The sequence below is a fragment of the Gorilla gorilla genome, chromosome 6 (genome assembly GCF_029281585.2).
Source record: "Gorilla gorilla gorilla isolate KB3781 chromosome 6, NHGRI_mGorGor1-v2.1_pri, whole genome shotgun sequence".
NCBI lineage: Eukaryota > Metazoa > Chordata > Mammalia > Primates > Hominidae > Gorilla > Gorilla gorilla.
In genome coordinates this window covers 123,567,501-123,591,500 of record NC_073230.2, presented here as the reverse complement: position 1 = coordinate 123,591,500, position 24,000 = coordinate 123,567,501, and the positions used below count along the sequence as shown (strand labels likewise).

Below are 24,000 nucleotides of genomic sequence, written 5' to 3'. Positions count from 1 at the left end.
AAAAGGACCAAGTGGGGTTGTTATCCCTGAAGATGCTTGTTACAAAACCTTTATTAAGTTTCTTTTTTTACTTATTGGTAGTTCTATTTCACAGCTTCATACTAGCCAACAATAATACTTTTTCTGATGGCAAAGGTCTGTAAATTACCCATGCAATCACTAACACCATTTCACAGGCCTGTTCTACTTCTACTGGTCTGCTAACAAGGCGATTACACACAAATTACTGAATGCCTATGAAATATTTAAATGCATTCTACTCTACTATGCATTAATAAGAGCAAAGCAAGCTCTGGAATTCTGGTTAGCTCCAGTCCCTAATGTCCCCTAATGAGCCTCTTACCGAGACTGCAGTTCAAACAGAGAGGTGAAGAAAAAATGCAAAGGGTGCCTTCAGAAAGGCAGCACTGAACAAACATTGTGTGAGCCAATTCTAATTTATGGGTCACTTTATAGGTATATTGATTTTTGTTTTCAAAATGGAATAAATGATGTGGTCGACTGACGTTCTTTCAAAACTGCATTGAATCTGTGTGCTAGGTAGGTAGTATCAACTAGAAAAAAACATAAATAAGCAGTCAAATTCTTTCTAAAAACAATTAAGCAAGCACTTCAGGAAGCCAAAAAGTAGGAAAGGATCCTTCCAATTTATTTAGTGCATAATTCTCTTTAACGAAGGTTTTATAGATGATTATGAATGCATGTGGTAACTTCAATTATATACAATCCAGATTAGTGATTCAATTTTAACCTTTGGATTTTTCAAATTCATTTGAAGTTGTAGCATTTTATAAGCTAAAAAGGGATCAGATTTAAATCCAAGTATGTCAAAGACTGTTTTAACAAAATGTTTCACTTGCATATCACTGGTGTTTGATTTATTTTGCATCAAGCTTTTTATGTTTAAACACTGACAGGAGTTTAAATACAAAATGTTAGCTGTCACTATTCATTTAGTTGATTATGTGAGATGCCTTAGTTTTCAGAGATGGGGGCACTGTCACCAAAAGAAACAACATTCTGACAAGTTCAAAGAATGCCTTCTTGAGGTCATAATTTTGTAGCCATGCTGCCTAGTCAAAGACAAAGAAATAGACAATACACATTAAGTACGAGCAAAATTTTTAGAGTAGTCAGCTGCAATGAAAAAGAAAACAAATTTCTATTAAATAAACTACTCTGTTTCCACTGTTTTCTATTGCTCTTCATATAGTATCAAGCCTTAAAAATTTAGTCTGTAATAAATTTAACTCATTTACACCCATCTACTAATACATTAATATCTTTATAGACACTAGCCATCCTGCCTTTCTTAAAGGAGAGTATTTCCACCTTTGTATCTCAGACCATGTTTTGTGTGTTGGCATCTATGCATGCAGGTTCAAGAACACTTGTCTGCTAAATGGAATGTTATATTGTAAACCTTTTGGCTTAAGCTCTAAAAGTCAATCCATCTATATTCAAGCTGACTTAGTTCCAATGGAATGATAATTAATTTTGCAGACAAACTACTCTAAAGTTTTGTCAGATGTTATTACTCTTTGACATTTATAAGACAGTAATGAAGAACTAGTATTAAACGCTTTTAGTGATCTAGTGAGATACTCAATTAGTGGTCAGGAAAAATGGTTAGCTTCTGTCAACACCTACTTTACAGTAAAACTCAAAAATTTTCCTCAACACTTTTTTATCCTGGACTTCCTTCATCATTTTGTATTTTCTGCTTTCATCTTGCTGTTACAAATAACTACTTCTTACTTAGTCTGAATTTTTTTTATCCAATGGAAAACAGTGCCTCAATTAAAAAGTATATAAGAATTAAAGAATATACAAGAATAAGAATATATAACACATAAATATATACGATACATAAATATATATAATATACAGGTACATATATATGTGTTATATACATAAGCAACTGTCCTATAATGGCTTTTCATTTGGTGCAAGATAAAAATAGAGGGATTCCACCAGTTTGTTTGAGATGTAATGTGAAAAAAATAATTTGGGACTCAATATATTTTCTATTATTCTTTTTAATTTAACATATGTCAGCTAAATAGTAAAAATGAATGGTTTCCTTTTATTTCAAACCAAAAGATAAGTTATCTGACATCAAATTAAAGTGGAAGTTGTAAAATTTATTTCTAGCATATACTAGAACTAAAAATGCACAATAATATTTTCCTAAAAAACTTTTATAATAAACACTGGATATACAATTTAGGGAGAATGGATACACAAAAAAACGAGAACTAAAAATCTTTCACAGCTTTTTAATTTACCTATCATTTTCCTCCCCAAATCCTCAATTTTCTCCATTATTACAAAGGAAAACAAAGTCCTCTGAGAAAATCTGTATAAGTGATTATGCTTTCCTTCTTCATTTTCACTTCCCACACAGATGCTAAATAAACTTTTTTTGAATAACCGAAGTTAATTCATTTAATGAGATATTTTCTTTCTTTTCAAATTTCTAACACATTTTCAAGAAGACAATGCCACTATGGAAAGTATATCTAATCGATATCTCACTTCGGTCAGTATACTTACATTAGCTCTATTAACAGAATTTATCACAGATCTTTGAGTTAGTGAATCTAAAGCATATCAAAACAAAAATGGACTAAAAAAAAAAGGCTTTAAAACCTCCTGTCATTAGTTCTGTCATCCCTATAAAGTTAATGGGTTGGAAAAATGGTCAGTCTTTGGAACCAAAGTTGATATTTAATTGAAAGGAAATGCTTTTTTAATTGTAATTTCTTTGGTTTTTTAAAAAACACTGGCATGAATATGAAAGAAGACTAAGGTAAAATGAGGGTTCATATTCATCTGGTTGTTAGTAATAAAAACATAAATATTTGAGCTAAATTAAATGCTTCTTTCAATTTGCTATAAACAAAATCATACTGAAGGAAAATATGTATTTTTCGCCTAAAGATTTATTTTGAATTTTGTCAGAAAGAACAATTTGGAGCAATAAAATGCATGGTGAGTGGGTTAGTCCTATGGCATAATTTGCCATTCTTAAAAAAAATGTAACAATAGCCCTTTACATAATTTCAATGACAAGGAATAATGCATTGATAAGGACTAACGTATTCACATGAGGAAATGGGAAATAATTTGTTAAAATAACATCCCTATGTTCTTTCTTTGCTTTAACAATTTTTTTTTTTTTAGAGAAGAAAACTTCAGCAAAGCTACCTAACATTTTTTAATGGTTTCTTTGCTTATAATCAGTTTCATACCCAAGGAAATGGCAGCTCACAACTGTTTTGATAAAAGAAAAGTGTAAATTTTCATTTAAGGCCATTTACAAAGAGCCATAGTGGTATATGAAGCAAATTTTCTCTTAATTAGTTAGAAATGATAAAAGGTTAAAAAATCTTTGTGGAAGTCTTACTGTAATTGATTTATAAAGTTATTGTGATGCCAAGTACTTGTGCCTGGTTGTTAAGGTGCTTTTGCTCTATACCCTGTAGTCAGTCTTCCATTTGTAAACACATCTTTTTGATGTTTCTGCCAACATCCTGGCAACAAAGCAGTGCAATTTCAAATGAGCTAATTAACTTAATTGTTGATGAAGCATGAAACAGTTCACTCACCCTGTTAGCTGCACCATGACAACATAAGAGTCTCTGCCTGTGAAGTTACTCATCTCCATAAGCCTATCTGTAGCTCTCTGTTTAGATCTCTTGTACACCAGAATTGTGTAAGGAAAACATTTCATGAAAGATGAAGATTTTCACTTGAAAAAGAACCCCTTATGATTTTTTTAAAAATAAAATATTCTATTAAAAATTAAGAATACACAAAGTTTTGGTTTTAAGCTAGAGAAGCCATGTAATCTGTTATACAAACATATAGCCATGCGTGTTTCTTGATGTTTCTAAGGGCAAAAAGTAACAATGTAAATGAAATGTAGTTTTTTTAATTTTAGCCAGTATAAACTTTCATTTTTAATTCTTGTAGTTACATGTATATACTAAATACTACTATTTTAAAAAATATATAAAGCCTGTAATTAAAAAACAAACCTTCAAAATATGTTTACTGAAATATATATATATATATATATATATATATATTAGGATGACTCACATAATATTAATTAGAAACTTAAAACTTAAGAGAATTCTATTTTATAAATAGTTCTGTTATAAATGTCTCCAGTGATTAATGACATATTATTGTAGGCTAATATTTTTCATTCATTCAAAAATCTTTACTAAATGATTTGTAAAATATCTTAATGAAAAGATGAAGCCTGATCTTACTAATCCACTTGTTGGAACCCACAAAAATCTTGAAGTATGACTTATAATGGACTTTTACATTCCTCCTTCATCTTTTGTTTATTTACAATGTGCCTAAAATGCCCATATAATCCAGCCCCCGCCCCCCACCAAAAAAAAGTAAAAAACCTACTTTAAAAACTGTCCAAAATCTTCACAAATGCTTTCACAGCCTGGCCATTTGCAAACTCCATGGCCATAGAGAGTGTGAGAGGCCCCAGTCTCCTCATGTGACGAGCTGTAGCAAAAGAACACGACGTCAGATTCATCTCAAAAAGCTATAATCGTTGCAGGCTGCTAGCGCCTGTCAGGTTACGATCAGTGACAAACAGGTCAAAACAGGTCAATTCAGCTCAGAGCAGTCAGAAAAATTTAATCGTTCTATTGAATAGTTCAACTGCCAAGGCTAGATGATGTTCCAATTAGAGGAGAAATAGAGCCAAAGATGACTGTTAATAAAGGATGAAAAACTAAGAGGACTGTATAATATCATATGCTAATCCTGCCTTATGACCTTAATGTAACATTTTATCTCTAAATAAAAAATATATATTCATATGTGGTCAAGGGAAAAAAACCTTTATTTTCAAGAGAATAATAGGACAGCCATCATAAGATTTTGAAATGCTCTTTTTAAAGAAGATATGGACCTCTAGGATCATTTAATTTGTTTAATATTTATGTATAAACCACATATATTTCTACTAGTTACACCTGATTTAGAAAATCTACTTTGGAACAGTATTCATTAGCTTTATCTTTATATAATTACTGAAGACTTTTGATAAGTGAATATTAGAGAGATCCCAGAGAAATCAACCAAGTTTTGGAATACATAATCATCAAATTAATCTCAATTAAAACAACAGCATGAAAGCATTCAGGAGCATACCACTTTATACTAATAAAACCAAACAAGAAAAAGTTTCCATGATACTCAAATGAAGGCCAGAAACATCACTGAATTATAGAATTTTATTTTAAACTGTACTATAATTAAATATCTGTTTCTTTGGAAAACATTTGTTTATGACAAAGAATTTGTTATGGCAAGGCAGATATTCATATTGCATAACAGAACACTATCAATCCACTACACTTACATATGAAGTTTGGAGCTATATATAAGCCTAAGCCATTATGTTAAGAATTCTACACTTACATTTTATCTTTCAAAAACAGATTTTTCACACTGAACAATATTTTAGTTTATGAACTATATGCAAATTACTTTAAAGGACTTGATTAGAGAGCAAGATGCCTAAATAAATGGAGCTAAAGGACAAATGTACATGAATGCTCCTTTTACAAATGCAATTTTTATACAACTAAAAACAGTAGTTAAAAATTATCAAAAAAAATTATCTAACATAACACATTTAAAATTAATAACTGAAATAAAAAAATTTTCTTTGAAATTTTAGTTGAATTTAATCATAAAATTACCAACATGTTTATCTTTATATATTTACTTATTTCATCATGCAACAATTAAAAAGGCAAACCAGATTTTCCATCATCTAGCTTATTATGCTTGTGTTTATATATTTATCTGTTCTCTGATTTCTAATTCATATGTTTGAAACATATAAGAGAGATATCCATGCATCTTTAATTATTTGAAATTAAAGAACTGATTTTTAGCTTAAAAAATGTTCTCAGCAATCAGGTTAATCATATTAGTCATAAAAATATATTGATACAATCATTCCACATGCACTCATGAAAAAATAAATTTCTTCAGGCAAACTCCCAAACTACATCCATCAAACTTTTGGTATTTGAACTGCTTTTCTGTAATATAAAGAATATAGGCCGGGCAGGGTGGCTCACGCCTGTAATCCCAGCACTTTGGGAGGCCGAAGCAGGAAGATCACGAGGTCAGGAGATAGAGACCATCCTGGCTAACACGTTGAAACCCCGTCTCTACTAAAAAAAATACAAAAAATTAGCCAGGCGTGGTGGCGGGCGCCTGTAGTCCCAGCTACTCGGGAGGCTGGGGCAGGAGAATGGCAGGAACCCGGGAGGCAGAGCTTGCAGTGAGCCGAGATTGTGCCACTGCACTCCAGCATGGGTGACAGAGCAAGACTCTGTCTCAAAAAAAAAAAAAAATATATATATATATATATATATAATAAGATAAATAATCTAAAGATTTCTAATCTGTTGTTCTATACATTTTGTCCTTGTTCCAAGTACAAATTGTTCTTTTTCATTGTCTCAATGGTGAAAATAAAATCTGAAAATAGATAAATATAGAATAAAGCTCATGAGATTTACCTGTCTCGTCTTGCATTTAGAACTGAAGACTGTCCATTCACTATGGAATGATGAGTTATTGGTGGTGATGCTTTGGAAGTGGTGGAGGAGGTAGTCGAGGAGGAATTGTTAGTAGTGAGGTCTAGCCCTCCATGTTTAATGCCATTGTCTTCCATACTGTGAACTCCAGTCACTTCTTTCCATAACTGCTGAATCTCAGCAGGACTTAAGCCAGCTACAACATGAAAGAAAGCTTCACTAACATAACAAGGTAAAGGTAAAGTTTATATAATGAGCTTTGTGTTATTAATAGATTAATACCAACAACAACAGTGATGTTACCTGCATAAATTAATATACAACAAAAAATCACTTTTACACTATCAGCACCAAAGCTTTTGTCTTGAAAAACAATCATTTATTTTCTAAAGAGTACCAATTTGGGAATAGTATGGGGAATAATGCCATATGAAATTAATGAGAATAATATCAAGCATTAAAAAAAAATCCCTGCATGTTCCATTTAAAAATTGAACTAGGGCCAGGCGTGGTGGCTCACGCCTGTAATCCAAGCACTCTGGGAGGCTGAGGTGGGTGAATCACTTGAGGCCAGGAGTTCGAGACCAGCCTGGCCAACATGGTGAAACCCTGTCGCTACTAAAAATACAAAAATGAGCTGGGTGTGGTGTCACATACCTGTAATCCCAGCTACTCAGGAGGTTGAGGCGGGAGAATCGCCTGAACCTGGGAGGCAGAGGTTGTAGTGAGCTGAGATTGTACCACTGCACTCTAGCCTGGGTGAGAGTGAGACCCTCTCTCAAACAAAAACAAAAAAATAAAAAATAAATAAAAATAAATAAATAAATACAAATAAAAATTCAACTATTCAATTTTTAAGAGTAGTTTTTACTTATTGCTAGTATTAAGGTTTGTTTTTAAATCAGTGAGGAACTGAAAGAGAAACAGATTTCAAAATAATATCAAAATAAATAAATAAATAAAAGGGAAAACAAAAATGCCAGGGAAAAACAGTGAACACTCAACTCAAAAAAATAGGAGATTTGACAATTATCTGTTCATTTTGATATTTCTCAGAGGGATGAACTAAATAACTAAATTTAATTTTGGTGTCTTAAACAAACCAATATGCTTACTTAACTGGATCAGTTAAGAAGATAATATCTAAACTTCTCCTTCATTTATGACTGATAGAGTAAATCAACTACTCATTTTAAACAATTCCCTGATTCAGGTTATGCAAATTTATTTGAATTATACAACAATAAAAATAGAAAAGCTAGATATAATCATTTAGTTTTTAACTATGAATTTGAAATAAAGTATTGAGAGACTATTGCTTACAGTATTTGACTTACAAAATAGTACTGTGTCTTTGTATATTTTTTATAGACCTTGTGCTTTTTAATCCTCAGTACAAACTAATAGAGTTGGTATGATTAAGCAATTCATGGAAAAGGAAACAAACTAAGAGAGAAGTTAAAAAATATGTCCAAGATCACATAGCTTCTACGTGGTAAAGTTGTGATTTAAATCCAGGCAGTCTGGCTTGAGTATATTTGCTCTTAAAATACTATATTAAGAAAATATTAAAACTACTGAATAAATAAGTACAGGAAAAAATGAAGAGAGTATTTACTATATTCTGGCATTTTTACTAAGAGCTTTACATTTATAATCTTAGTTAACCTCACCTGAGGTTAGAAATCATTATATTTTACAAGAAGGCTCAGAAACATTAAATATGTTGCCCCAAATCACCCAATTTATGATCAGTGGGCAGAATTCAAACTCAATGCTCTGTAGCTCCAAAATCTATGTTCTTAATTACTATGTGCATCTATAACATCTAATATAAAGATGAAAGTGCAACTCAAACTACCTCTCCCAACCGAACATACATCTACATTAGATACTATAGTGATGTAAGAGATGTGTGGGGTGAAGCAGGTTGGAATAGCCACGGGAGATAGGGCAAGATAACAGAATATGATGGTGAGAAGAATGAACTCTCTCACCCCAATCCCTGCAAATGGAAAAATCCCTGATCTAGATATCACTATATCTAAGTATTGGCCAGTAGCCAATAGGAACAGAAGAATTCTCACTGTTCCAAACATAACTTCTGGTTATATTATTCATCACAGCATTAACCTTAAATTGCTATGCCTATCACAATTTCGTACAGGTAGTTTTACTGAAGGCTATCATTTCAGTGATTCTGGCTCCTTGAGATTTAAGACAAGGACTGAGCCTAAAGAAAAAACAGGATAATTCGGGTTTCCAAAGTTACTACAACCCATTTTTTTTCCATAAAAAAAGAAAGTGGCTTTATAAAGAAAGGTTTCTCTGTTACATAGGAAACAACTTTTTATATAAAGATCAATAATTATTGCTTTAACCTAGAATTCTGAAACTCTTCTGACCGTAACATTTTGATTATCTGTTGGTGTATGTTAGGTGTCCCAACAGGAAAACTTCATTAGCAAATCCTTTTTCATGATAGCACAAACATGTCTTTTGCATTAGAACTTTCACCATCTTACCAGCTGCCTCTCTGCTCTATTGTCAACTCTTGCCTGGATCACAGCTATAGCCTTCCAACTGTCTTCCTGCTATTACCTTGCCTTGAATATATGAATTTACTCTTCATGGAGTATCCAAGTATTCTCTCTATAAATGTAAATTAGGTCATGTCGCTTCCCAGGCAAGGCCTCCAAAGGCTTTCGAGAATACTTAGAAGAAAACACAATGACAAAACAACAACAACAACAACAAAAACAACCTTTACTATAGCCTATGGGGCACTGCACTTATTATCTGGCTCTTGCCTGTCTCTCTGATCTCATCTACCGCTCTCTCTTCACTTTTCATTCTGTTATACCAGCCTTCTGTTGCTTCTTAAATGTATCAAACATTTGCTCCCTTTCCAACCTTTGCTCTGGCTGTTCCCACAACCCGTTCTTGGCTTCCTCCCTCCCTTTACTTAGATGGTTCAAAGTTCACCTCCTCTAAGTTTCCAACCATACTATCAACCCCTGCCCCTCCCCACCCTCCCTTCTAGCATTCCTTAACTCCTCATCCTGCTTTTTTTTTTAAATCATGTATCAGTTTCTGAAACCATTTAATCTATCTATCTATCTAGTCTACCTCTTGTGGAATTTCTTGTTTTACTGGTGTATCTCCACTGCCTTGAACAGTGCGTGGCATGTGCTCAATAAATATTTGTAGATTCCATTGATTATAACAGAGTCATACATTTCTTGAAGACATGTTGGTGCCCACATGGAAGTTTTGTGACTCTTAAAGGGCATACTCTATATGAATATTGCTACAATACAAGACCAGTGTCTAAAGAATTATATATGGCACTAGTTGCTTCTGACATAGATTGAGTGGCTAACAACATTTTATATCTCAGTTTAAGACTCTTAGATGGTTTTAGAGATTATACCAACTAACGATGTTACTGGTAACTCAGTTTTTGGATTTTATTAATAATTTAGTTATGTAAGTATCCACTTGCCTTCTAAAAGTAGATTTCTATTATACTATTCATTTGTACTGAAAATTAGTGATATCACTGTGCTATTGCAATAAGGTAACAAATGTTAGGCAGTTAGTAGGCCCTCAATAAATATTAGATGAATAAATGACCTGTTCAAATAATCCAAATAATGTTTCTTAATTAAAAACAGGAAGACACAGTGTTAAATTATATAATAGATAAGAGGCAGAGAATAAAAGAAGTCAAAAAATTCCTTTTAGCAGCAGTGGATCCTCAAATGTCTGCATATTAGAATCACCTGGGCATATTTTAAAATCTCTAAAGGCCTTACCACAACCCACACCAATAAAACCACAATTTTAGAGGGGAAACACAGGCATTAGTAGTTTTTGAAGCTCCAAAGGTGATTCCAATGCAGAGATAATTTTGGGGGGAAATTTTTAAAAAGAAAACTATTACCTTGCTCTTGGGACAAAGCTTTCAACCTAAAAATTGCTCAGCTCTTTTATATGCTTACAAAACTACTTATGAAATGTGAAACAACTAGCCAATCGATTTTGTACAATTTTGAAAGTTTTATGAGCTTTGAAGCCTTGATGGTTTGCAATAATTAATCTAGGTTATTCTTGAGGCAGTAATATAACAAGTTCAGTATTTCCAAAACGGTGTTCTATGGAACAGTAGTCTTATAAATGCTGTTAATCTAAGAGATCTCTGGTCTCTATCTTGGAGACTTATTATTCATGTAAAATAGTTCTGAGATGTGTAGTAACAAGGAAAACCCGAATCTCATTTTGAAGTCAGCGTTTTCCAATTATATTTGAGGAAGAAAAACCCAAGAAACTCTTTATAATTACACTAGTTTGCGTAAGTTTTAAATACCAGGTGTAAACTTAGGAGTCACCAACTGATCCCATCCCATACCCCTCCCCAGTCTTTCTATTTGAAAATCCCATGTAACCTTATCCGTTTTCTTAAACTTTCCATGTTCAAAACTAAGCTCCTGTTTATACAGCCCCCTCCCTCAACTCCAACACAGTCCTCTTTAGAGTTTTCTTCGTCTCTGTTTTATTTAACTGATACTTACATAGTGCTTTTGATATGGCAGACATTCTTCTAAGTGCTTCACATATGATATCTAATCTAATACCCCAAACCATTATGATCATTATTATTGCTCTTATTATCCCTATGTTAGAGATGGGGACACTAAGGCAAAGAAAAGGCCTTGCTCTAGAGCTACTCTGTCGCAGAGCTTCCTCTCATTTTCAGGTCATTACTCATTAACCCTTTTCTCAGGACTCCTTCTGAGGGTCACCCCATTTTCCTATTGTTACTTAGGTTTTTCCTATTCTTGCCTTTATTTCTCTCCTTAGCGCTCACCACTATATATTTTACTTAACTTATTTATCGTCTGCCTTCTACACTAAAATGTATGTTTTATGATGGCAGGGATTTCTGTCTGTTTTCTTCACTGCTATATCCCCAGTGTCTGTAAGAGTGCCTGCAGTCACTGAAAGCTCAAAGAATATTACTTGAAAGAGTTTTAAAATTTGGCCAGAACACTCGTGTACTGGCAAACACACTCTGGGAATCTGTGGACTAGACTATTATGATTAATAGACAACTTTTATCTTAAGTGAAAATTATTCGGTTTCTCTTATTTCAAGGATATACATACTAGTAGTGCCAAAAAGTTTTGTAATTATGCAATTTTAAAATTCCATGGCCACAAAAAATTGGGAATCCCTATTCTACTTTTGGTTGATAACTTGGGCTTGTGCTTATTCACTGCCAGTACCACAAATATTAAAAGGTTTTTACCACAGGAGCTGAGTAAATGAAAGGGTAATTCCTTAATCAAATTGCCTATCATACCACAGATAATACAACTTAGTAATAATTCTTAAGACTTGGTCTCGCTGGAGTGCAATGGCATGATCATATATCACTATAGCCCTGACCTCCTGGGCTGAAGTGATCTTCCCTCCTGAGCCTCCCAAGTAGCTGGGATGTGACCGACCACAGGCATACGTCATCATGCTCAGCTAATTATTTTATTTTTTTGTAAAGACAGGGTCTCACTATGTTGCCCAGGCTGGTCTTGAACTCCTGGGCTGAAGTGATCCTCCAGCCTCAGCCTCCCAAATTGCTGGGATTATAGGTGTGATCCACTGTACTTGGCCTAATAATAATTCCTTAATCCCACATTCAGAGTTTGTGGAGTATCTACAAGATGACAAGCACTGTGCTAAGAATTAATTAAAATTAATTCATATCTAGATTATATGTCCTTAAGGCACACGAAGTTTAAAAATGTCTACGCTAGTTTCAACACAGCTTTGAAAATGCTGCTAAGGTGATTTTTACTTATTACTAAAATAAGTAAAAAGCAATTTTTATTAGTAAAAAATCTCCTTAGCAGCTTTTTTACACTAAAAAAAAAAAGATTTTTTCAATGTCGTTTCTTTTTCTGTGTCCAGTAATTGATTTTTAAATGTTAAACAAATAATTGTATATATTATGATGCAAAGTATGTATACTGTTAATTTTTAACTAACTTATTTAGTGATACGCTACTTATTTTCTAAGGCTACTTATAATTTAAAGTAATAAAAGTGAGTTTTGGTAGAAACATTTGTATTATATATATTCTGTTAAGCCAAATTGATATTTAATATTTGAATTTGAATCACTGAGATATTACTATGTACTTTTCAGTTTTCATCTTAAATTTTGTATTTTAAGATGTGAAACTTAAAAACTAGTATACATACATGGCCAGAATAATTGAATCACAGAAAAGGGTATATATTACAAAAGTAAACTTCCCTACCAGCCTTGACCTCTGGATACCCATATCTCTTCTTCAGAAGAGAGTTCCAGTTTCTGGAGTATCCTTCAGAGATCTGGGTGTTCATTTATAATTTGACTAACTCAACATATTATTGATTTATATTTGACTAGGGGTCTACTATCACCTACAGATACAATGCCTATCTTTAAAATGCTTGTCTAATGAGAGGTGAATTAAATACATGCTTTGTCCAAATGCCAAATTTAGCAGAAGTAGGTATTCAGCTGAAACTGAGATCAAAGATAAATTATCTTCACCAAACAAGGAACTTCTGGGATATGTGAATACATCTGATATTAACAAAAATTAGTACTATCATTTTTATAGGTTGCATTTTAAAAGCTTGATTGATATTCTATTACAAAACCAATGAGGTTTCCTTTTTCTCATCATATTTTAATATGGTAAAGTTGACACACTGCTTTCGAGTCTTCCTCTCAAGATGTAAAGAATTGCCAAATAAAACTTTAAAAAAAAACTTAAGAGATAAATGGAATTAAATTCATTTTAATGTTATACATTCTAGTTCACAAAATAATTCTACAAGAATTATAGTTATGATACAATTTAATCTCAATCTTTTTACATTTTTTCAAAAACTAACTCAACATACTCAATATTTTTCTATATATGTAAGTATTTACTAGTTTTTAAACATAAAATTAACAGCATTCACAGGTAGCTTGGCAGAGTTTTATACCTGCAATAATAAATGTACATTAAAACTTCAATTCAGTGATGAAATTTTAGCACATAAAGCACCAAATAAGATTTTTTCCCCAAGTTACAAATGGAAAACTTTGATATTTGAAAGGGAATACTGACATGGTAATATTTTTGCATGACATGGATTGTTCATATTGGTAGTGTTGTTGCTACAATTACATACAATAGTAATCTATGCAATCACAGGATCATTGATTAAGCAGTAAATCCAGGATGCCAGAAGTAGGCATTTGGCTACTTAGACTTCCATAAGCATAGAATGAAGCCAAAGCCAAGTAGCTAATTTTGGCTGAATATTGCGCCCAAAGACTATCTTCGGCACAATTCTAACTTAGCCTAAAAACCATTATATTTTATTTCAAAATATTTCGTTTTTAATTATTATTCAACCACTCTTATTCTGAGATTCTCGAGTTCTATAATGTGTTAATTCAGAAGAATCCTGGCTAGAATCTAGCATTCACTGTTTGGTCTTTCAAATTGGAAAGGAAAATCTTGTCTTTTAAATAACTTTTATAAATTAAAAAACATGTAAAAACTTGGAGTGACAGAAAATCATCACCACATGTATTCCTATCCATATAGTCATAGTAAATGTGTGAATATATTGTGGATTAGAGTACACAAACGTTTATCGGATGTCACAAACATATCAATGTTTAAAGTTAACTTCATCTTTCCTAACCAATAGACAATGATCCTGGTTCATTAAAATGTTTCACTAAATTTCATTACTAGATAATATATAAACTATGTTATTTATATATTACATAGATTTATAATAAGTATATTATTCACGATGGAACTATAAATCCATCCTTTCTATTTGACATATGTATGTATATACCTATATACCTATACTTATATATATATCTATCATCTGTCTGTATACAAACCAAACATATACTTAGGAGATGGAAGTTTACTTGCCTAACTAAAATCCAATATTATAGTAATATTAATGATGACCTTAAATGATTAATATTTAAAATAATTTACACTAAGATGATAAATATAAAACTTTAGAGAGGAAAGTAGATAAATCTGCTATTCTACCAAAATTCTTATAATTTTGTTATTTCTCATTGTTATATACATATATTTTAATATAATTTAAGAAGCTGTAACTCTAAAAGTAGCATGAAGAAGTTGTGTTAAATTATGGGGACAAATAAAATATGACATAGTTTTAGGTCGAGCGCAGTGGCTAATGCCTGTAATCCTAGCACTTTGGGAGGCCGAGGCAGGCAGATCACTTGAGGTCAGGGGTTCGAGACCAGCCTGGTCAACATGGTGAAACCCTGTCTCTACTAATAATATGAAAATTAGCCAGGCGTGGTGGTGGGCACCTGTAATTGCAGCTACTCGGAAAGCTGAGGGAGGAGAATTGCTTGAACCCGGGAGGCAGAGGTTGCAGTGAACTAAGTTAGCGCCACTGCACTCTAGTGTGGGTGACAAAGTGAGACTCCTCAAAAAAAAAAAAAAAGATACAGTTTTAAAGACACAATGAGAACATCATCCATCATTGCACATTAATCCTACTTGGTTTTTATATGGCTATTTTTCAAGGCTAATCAACCAATCAAAAACCTGGTAAAAAGTGAACTGGAAACTGATAATAAAAATATTCAAAATACTTTTACCTTAACCTCTAACTAAGGAAGAAATGATTCAGGGCTTACACTGTACAACAAATATTTCTTTACTTTTTCCCACTCTAGTTTTGGGATTCCAGCATAGTACCGTAACGCTAGGTTCCTTTACTATAGCTGGTGTATTCAACACACAGTGAGCCTCCACAATGATATTTTTCACACTTAATCATCTAAATCGTAAAAAACAAGACAATGATGCTGGTTTGTGTGGCTTACATGGCAACAACACAAACTTTGATCGGTGAACCAACTACATTTGTGGCCCTACAATTATTCAGATGGATTTTTTTAACCTATATTAATGAAAACATAGTTGAGTGATTTCATCTTTTTTCCTTTTTAAAATATAAATTTTCTGCTCAAAGACAGATGTTTTCAGATTTACTTTCCTTTCCCTAAATGTTCACCATTTTCTCATTTTATCCCTCATATATCTTACCAAGGATAAAAACAGAAGAAAAGGGAGAAACAAGGATTCTATGAAAATAAATTTTAATTTGAATTCAGGTAATTTCTATTTGAAAACTATTAGAATGATTATATCATTATAAATTTCATTGTTCAGAGAGATGTTTTTTGCTTGTTTTGAAAGAATATGGTTTCACAATATGTTTTAAACAAGTTACACTGTGTTTCTATTAGCGCATATTTTAAACTTTCTTAAAATGTTTACTCGAATTAATAAAATAAGATTGTGGTAGATCATGCTTTTCTGTTGAGGAAATTCTCATATAATCATATCCTAAATACAGATTTCATTTGAACTTGACTGAAAACAAAAAAAATATTTTTTCTGTTTTAGTATAGTTTCTATTGAAGAAATCCATGTTTACACTGAAATAATTTTATAAACTCTTTTCTTTTTTACTTTTTCATGTCTTTAAATTGTATTTATTTTTCTAAAGAAGAATAATTGTGAATAGAACATTCATTGATATAATGACGCTGTGATTTATTCCAATTTTCTTTAGAATAACTCAGAAAAACAGGCTTATTGCCTTGTTTTTCTTTTGCTATTTAAACTTTATCTTTTTTGATTTCCTAGGAGTGCTTCAATAAGGTGAATTAGAAGATTTGAAGTCAAGTGAGAGAGGAAAACCAGGGGAAAAAAAGCCAAAGAGACATTAATTTGATAAATAAAAAGAGAGAACATTACCACGATACTCCTGATTTTCTTTAGTATGTCCTTTAGAATCAACAAAATGTGCAGCCAATGCTACTACAATATGAACTCCTCTGTGACAAATATAATTAATTTGAATTAATGTACATTTGGATTAATGTTTGTCCCAACAAAATCCAGATGCAAGTTAGAATATCCTTTTATGAAGTGTAATGATATATAACTTACCTGAATTGAGAATTTTAGCACACAGTCATTTGTTTACCATTATTTGTCTTTTTTAATTTAAAACTTTCCATTTCCCAAAAGTGAAGGGTTATGAATATGACACACAATTGTATTATCAGAGTACCTCCAAATTTTTCTTACAGAAAAATAAGAATACAGTTGACAGATTTTTTAAAACTATAGTTTACAATACATGCATAGGCAATATTATTTGAGAGAAAAAAGAATGGATATGTCCTGTGACATAGGATGGGGTTCTACAAAGCTTAACTTGGAATGTGCTCTATAGAAATTCATAAAGCCTCTCTTTTACATGTGGTGATTTCAGTGTGAAGATTAGGAACTTTTATCTTTCTTTTATCAGTTGTCCACCAAACTCCTATCAGCTCACTTAGTTAAATGGACTGCTGTCAGCCTTCCCGGTAATCCAATTCCCTGCAGATCCTCCTGTATATTCGATAGTGCTTGAATTGTGTTGCCCTTATAAATCATTTTGTGCCCATAAGACTAATAAATACACATTTAATATCTAACAAAAACTTGAAAGTTTTACTTCACACTTGAAAGCAGTATATGGTAAAATTTCTGAGCCTCTAGAAAATAGGTCATGCCACCATGTTAACAATCATGTTTTAATAATAAATTTGAAAGTCATAAAAACAAAATTTCTCAAGGTATAAGGCAGAAAGGCCATGAAATGGTAGAAAGTACAAGATTTGAAATGAAGAGTGCACAACATTTTGTATGTACCTTGAGGCAGCGATTGGACAGGAAGTGCTGCCTGGCCAGGTGGAATGGAGATGAGTCCCTGACGCTGAAGGCTGAGCAGATGCTGCTGCTGCTGGAGTTGTTGCATCTGGAGAAGCTGCTGCTGGAAGACAAGCTGCTGGGCTGCCAATTGCTGTTGCTGCTGCTGCTGCTGCTGCTGCTGGTATCAGAAAACCCAAACCAGTAAACAGCAGAGAACATGGTCTGTACGAACAGCTCTTTTACAGGGAAATGCACACTCCTTTCATTGCCTGAGTGGGTTTTTTGGTCATCCCATAGTCAAAGTTCAGGGGCAGAATGTGAGTAAGTTCTAGAATTTCAGTTGCCTTTCTTTCAATTATTAAATCGTGTTAGAGAACCGAGGAACTTGCATCAAAAAAGTATGGAGCAAGGTCTAGAGATAGTATGTAATAAAGGTTCAGCTTTTTAAAATCTACTTATTGTAGATAATAATACATTTCTCTAGATTAAAAGAACACTACTTTACAGAAATAGTCAACGTCTACGACACACTTTTTTTTTTTTTTTCCAATTGAATAAGTTTGATCTGCAGAGGTCCATGAATGTGGTCTCTGGTGATCTATTAGTAAACTGGGATGTAGCCTTCATAGGATAGGCCTGTTAGCTCTCTCTCTCTTCTCCTCTCTTGTTGGAATATATTAAAGGCAGAATTACATTCAAGACAAAAAAAAAAGTGCCCTTATTATAAGAAAAAGTATAACTTCCAATTTTGTGAGGCATTACAAGACAAACCAGAGGTCTTTGGACTCCAGAGGGTATGAGATGGCAGTCACACTTCAGAGAAAGACAAACTGCTGTGGAAGACCTTTCCTTTTTAGTTTGGGGAAAAGAGAAACTTCTGATGCGCTCACTGGAAAACAGACTGCATAATGGAGCAAGTCATGTGGATTGCCCAAAGCCTCGGGAGAAATAAGGGAGCAATTTCTATTCTGTAGTTGATGGCTGTCTGAAATTCTATTCACAAATCCAAACAGAAACAAAGCCTCAGGAGGTCAAAACTGTTTCCTGTACGTTTGCATAATGGGCAGCTTGAAGACAACGGCTCTGATACCTGCTGATCAATTTAACTACTTCAACATGTTTTGTTTGTATTATGTTTATATTTGATGCAGTTTGCTGACAAGTGCAAGCTAGGCCTGAGAAGCCCGCTTGTCAGTTTGATTTATGAGCATATCAAACTGTAACTTTCTACTCGCCACTCTCAACCTACAGTAGCAGTTCATTAATCAGGGGTCTGTGACTTTGAAATCTGTGCTCAACCAGTTTCTCCCCTAGTCTCCCTACCCCCAACAATAGGTCAAATTTGCATGCATGTTCTCTGAGCTGCACCACTGAGAAAAATAAGGTTCCTTCACCAACTTAGATTCTCCATGAATACAAGAAAATCAGTACTTTGTCCACCACACAGCTTGCTCTTTGTACTGTGATTCATTAGTGAACATTAGACGACAGCAGCACTAGATTGTAACTCTCAAGTCCCATGCTACAAAAAAGGAGAGCCTGAGAGCCTATCACTGTTACTAAGCTCAGTAAAAATATATAATACTGCAACTTTGACAGCAAGAGCCTTGTTATAGGAAGATCTAAGACTATTCTTGCCGCTCAAAGCCTCTTCTTAACTGCAAACTGTTATGTATCAATGAGATAACCGGATCCTACCTCTTTCGCTTGCTTTCCAGGATGCTGTTGCTGCTGCTGCTGCTGTTGCTGCTGCTGCTGCTGTTGTTGCTGCTGTTGTTGTTGCTGCTGCTGCTGTTGTTGCTGCTGTTGTTGCTGCTGCTGCTGTTGCTGCTGCTGCAAAAGCTGAAGATGTAACTGCTCTTGCTGTTTCTTGTAAAACTCTTGTAGTTGTTGCTGAATAAACCATTTTGACTTTAATAAATAAAGGCAAAAGTTTCACGTATTATAAATCTCCTAAACTCTTCTAGACTGGCATATGGCAGAGTATCCGTTAAGATTCATCCCATAAAAACAACAAAAAATATACATTGGATTCAAAGAGACAGCTCTACATACATTTTTTTCCAAGGCAGCTCTGAAATTTTCCAATCCAGAATCCAAAAAATCCTAAACAAAAGGGTATAGAAAGTCTGTATTCTAAAGGGTCAGAGCCAAATTAATACTTTAAATTATTACATCTGAAGTCCTACTGACACACAAAAACTAGGCTATAGTCTACCAGTTGTAAGAATAAAAATTTAGCTACATAAAATCAGGTTGCTCGATTCTTATTGGAAAAAACTTAATCCATCAGATGTTCAGAACAATGTCAGATTTACAAGTAATTGGTCTGTAGTCATCAGCACATAAGTTAGCAAAGTAATTATATATAAAAAATTTCAGGTAAAGCACATTATTTTCTCTCTAATAAGTAAGTGTATAATATAAAGTCTATATACACTCAGGGATCCAATATGGTATTTATTAGGAACACTATGTTTGTTATTTTAAAAAGATAAATTTCATAAATTTGTGGCTCAGCTGCCTAATTTCATTATAATAAATAGATTCTTCTCTTTCTAAACGATGAGTATACTATGAAAAGGAAAATCTGGGATGTTACTTTCTCTATTTTAACAAAGTGGTCTATTCAAATTTCATACTTTTGTGAACTAAAAGGAATGCTAAGGTGTTAGGAGTTTTAAAAGCAACTATTATCTGGTAAGTATTTTTGCATTTTTTTGGCAAGTCAACAAATTGAATGTACCTAAGCATTTGAATATTTAAATATTGGCTCATTCCATTTTCAAATTACACCTCTCGCTGCTCTTATTCTAGACTTTAATAATTTTTTTAAAAAACTAAGCAATCTAGATTTTCTTACGAGTTCTATAATTAAAATGTTACATTTATGTTCTAGCATGCTAATAGGTTGTCCTTTCAAATGGAGACTGAATTGTCAAATATGCCCACTGCACTTTCAACATAAGTGCACACCTTCTAAGTCATGCTAGAACACCAAAGCAGGTAACCCACATTACCTGCTGCAGCATGACAGCCTGCTGTTGTTGGAGAAGGGCTTGGAGCTGCTGAGGAGACAGGACTTGTTGCTGAAGGATCTGCTGCATTTGCTGAGGGGTGATCACCTGGGGAGTCATCATGGCCACCGACACAGGCACCTTGCACAGAAAGAGAAAGAGAAAGAAAATTTGTGGTCATAACCAAATATCTGTTAATCAACTTCACAAATAGTATGTTATCTTTTATAAATTCTTTAGCATTGATGATCAATAATTTTTATGTCACATTTTACTATAACTTCTTTACAATAGTACTAAAGTATCACAAAACATAGACACTAGCTTTCCAGAGGCATCAGATTTCATCAAACTCTTTATGTTCCATAGCTCTTATTTAACATGCTTAGATATTTGAACTTTGGCTATAATATCTATAGTTAAAAATAAACAATCACATGGCGGTGTTCTCAATATTTCATAACTGATCATCTCATCAATGTCACTGTGCTATAAATACAAAGGTTTTTGAAATGTCTTAAGTGTAATTAAAATAAATAATAAAGATTAAAAAATTGGAAATATGCATATAAATGTTATCTAAACTAGTAAAAAGCATGTATACAGTATACTTACTTAAAAATATAATCACCATCTTCAAAATTTTATATACACATGATAAAGTACTAGAAAATACATATAGTAATAAAATTTAGCATATGACAACATGTGATAATTCATATAGGAGATATACATATATTTGTGTGTGTGCCTGTGTGTACATCCAGAAAAATAATGACATACATAGGTCTTCTGAAAGAAGAACTCATAAAACTAGTATTCTAGCTTCTTCTTTAAACCTTTTCTTATTTCAGGCAACTGAGCTTGTAACAGGAAGTACAAAAATTTAGCAATTACTCAAAGGTTATTCATTAAACTGAAAATAATAAAAGTAATTTACTTAAAACTTTTTTTCCACTACTTCCTTTTTCTTCAGGGTTCTGAGGATGAGAGGCAAAAAGAAGATAGGAAAGGAGAAAGAGATATAAAGGAGAAAGAAGGAAGGAAGTATGGAAAATGTAGAAAAAGGACAAGCTAGTGGGAAAGCCCTAGAGAAAGACGGAACGGATGTGAAGAAATAGGAAGAGGATGGCAAGAGTGGTGATCAGAAAAACCGGTATAGAAACCTAAAGTATATGCTCAGGTAGAAGGCAAGTAACACTGTTTGAGGCATTACTTGTACTAACCAGTATGCAATCAAATAACTTGTCAACTTTCCAAGTTTGCAACCTTTGAAATAGTAATCACTTTCTAGAAAAAACAATTCACTTTTACTGTAAATAAAAGCAAGTATTTATATAAATACTGTTTTAGAACAAATTTATTGGGCAACATGTCTTTCAAAACCAAAAGAAGATTAATAGATACGGTTCACAACTTATTTTAATTGTTATTTTTAATGCAGTTCAAACTTTTCCAGTGTGGCACTTTATGTTATGAAGAAAGGAGAAATTAATAATGAAAAGAGGTTAGAAGAAGCAGAAGAAAAAAAAAAAGAAATCCAGGGTGGATTAATTCTTCCTCCAAAGAGAAATAAAGAACTAAATAAATCAAAACCTTTCATATTTAATACTGAAAAATAGCAATGTCTTTTCTTTTCTCCATGTTAACATATTCAGATTAATTAGATCAAATTGAGTAACTTGAAACATTATGACAGAAATTCAGTGATTTTAAAAAATATTTCTGTATTTTTAAGGAATATACTGGCATACCTATAAATTACTGAATTTGAATTTATTATAATGAAAAGCATTCTGAAATGTATATTGTAAAATTAATTCACCAATGGATTTTTCAAGTGTTTAGTTGTTCTATAAAATTGACTGTCAGTTTACTTAACTGCTTGCTCTTTGATAAACAAATAGAATGGTTAGAACAAGTAGTTAGAAAAAAATGTATCAATCTACAAAAATGTCTTTTCTTCGAACAATCATTTTCCTCATACTATTTCCAAATAACAAGGAATCAAACTGAAATGGACAGAGAAAGATAGACATATTAAACTAAAAAGGCTGTCAATCTAGATAGATAGATAGACAGATAGATGATAGAGAGTTTATAGACATGTACATGGATATATATATAGAGAGAGACAGAGAGAGAGATATGCCTTCTATAAAGTTAATCATAGATAAGAAGCTTGTCACACTTTTCTTACATAACCGCTCCTTATTTTTTCAGTATATAGTGTTTTAATTATCCCTTAATTATTCCTATACCTACAAGTACAAATACTTTATGTATAATGATAAGCGAACTTTATGGGGAAAGTTCTATGAATGGAGGTATGCCGTAAACCACTACGAGTTTACAGTCAGATTTCAGCTTATACATATAATATGACTGTAGAGTTTGTTGCTATTGTGATCGATTTGATAAATGAACAAATTTAAGCAAGTTTTCTATCTTCACATTCTTTAGGGTATACTAGTCCTTACACTACATAAGTTAGATGATTATTTTTACTCCTAAAATGGTTTGAGTGCCTTTCAATTAATAGTTATGACATAAATATAACCATGAAATCATTCTCTTCTTAAGATCATATGTTTTAAATGGTCACATGTATGTGATTTTTTAAAATTTTTATCAGATTCTGGCCTACCTTCTAGGAAACTGTCATCTAAAACTGACAATATACACAGATAAAAATAAATAGAAAGATGAGCCAATTAACACATACATGATTGAACACTCTACTTCTATGTGTACAAAAGACATAAATTAAAATTAATTATATAGGTAGAAAAACACAGGTATACTTCTGAGGGTTTTCTAACACTATAAAATAAAGTAATACTATCATCTCTAAATCCACATATATAAGCTCACCCAAACTAAGGAGATTACTAAAAATCTAAGTTATTTAATAAACAAAAAACTAGTTTTTTTCTACAACAAAGGTCAGTAATATTGCAGACCCGTCCGCTTGCAATTTGAGAAATGCATAGCCTTCATTTTTAAGTGACTCATTTTAAGCAACACATTTCCTCTTCTCCTCCCTCATCGTTTATTGTTAGTGTCCCATTTCATTTCCTTGCTACCACAAGCTACTCTAGGTATTCACTGATAAAAATGAATAAAGATTAATTGTATACATATAAAAATGTAGAGATTATACTACTTACCAATATTTAAATAGACGAAATCAGTATCAGCCTTTTAAAAATTTATGGACAATTTTTTTGAAATACATATACCTTAGCAAGTTCGGTGTTAGACTAACGGAACTATTTTTCACTAGCTATGTAATTTGATTCATGCAAATATTCTAATAAGGGATCACAATTTAGATGTGTGACATAGAAGAGGAGGGAGAACTTACTTCTGGTGAGAAGGCAAATAAAAGTCTGGTGGCTCTACCACCAAATGAAATCAGAAGAAATAGCTCGTTTCGAATGGGTATTTATCAGTTAAAATGTTCAAGTGTGAAGGAAGGAAATAGAGTCATCTTTGTTTGGGAGATTTTTTTCTCTCTTGGTATTTACTTTGCTGACAGATTTAAAATTCTCCTTA

At 32.7% G+C, this 24,000-nt stretch overlaps 1 protein-coding gene and 1 long non-coding RNA gene across 29 annotated transcripts in view; one reads left to right on the top strand and one right to left on the bottom strand.

Moving 5' to 3' along the window:
- Positions 1-24,000, bottom strand: part of FOXP2 (forkhead box P2) — a 603,320-nt gene that overhangs the window by 43,768 nt on the left and 535,552 nt on the right. For 12 of the 28 annotated variants that reach the window (XM_055392142.2, XM_055392146.2, XM_063708031.1 and 9 more), the window contains 5 exon segments: positions 20,446-20,583; positions 19,124-19,318; positions 17,426-17,603; positions 6,582-6,795; positions 4,435-4,539 (listed from right to left, as the gene is read on the bottom strand). In XM_055392142.2, coding sequence (XP_055248117.1) covers positions 4,435-4,539; positions 6,582-6,795; positions 17,426-17,603; positions 19,124-19,318; positions 20,446-20,583 — 830 coding nt within the window. 28 annotated transcript variants of the gene reach the window in all.
- Positions 6,792-16,427, top strand: LOC129534709 (uncharacterized). The gene is made up of 3 exons (XR_008681396.1): positions 6,792-6,831; positions 15,768-15,831; positions 16,370-16,427. It is a non-coding gene; the product is annotated as an uncharacterized lncRNA (long non-coding RNA).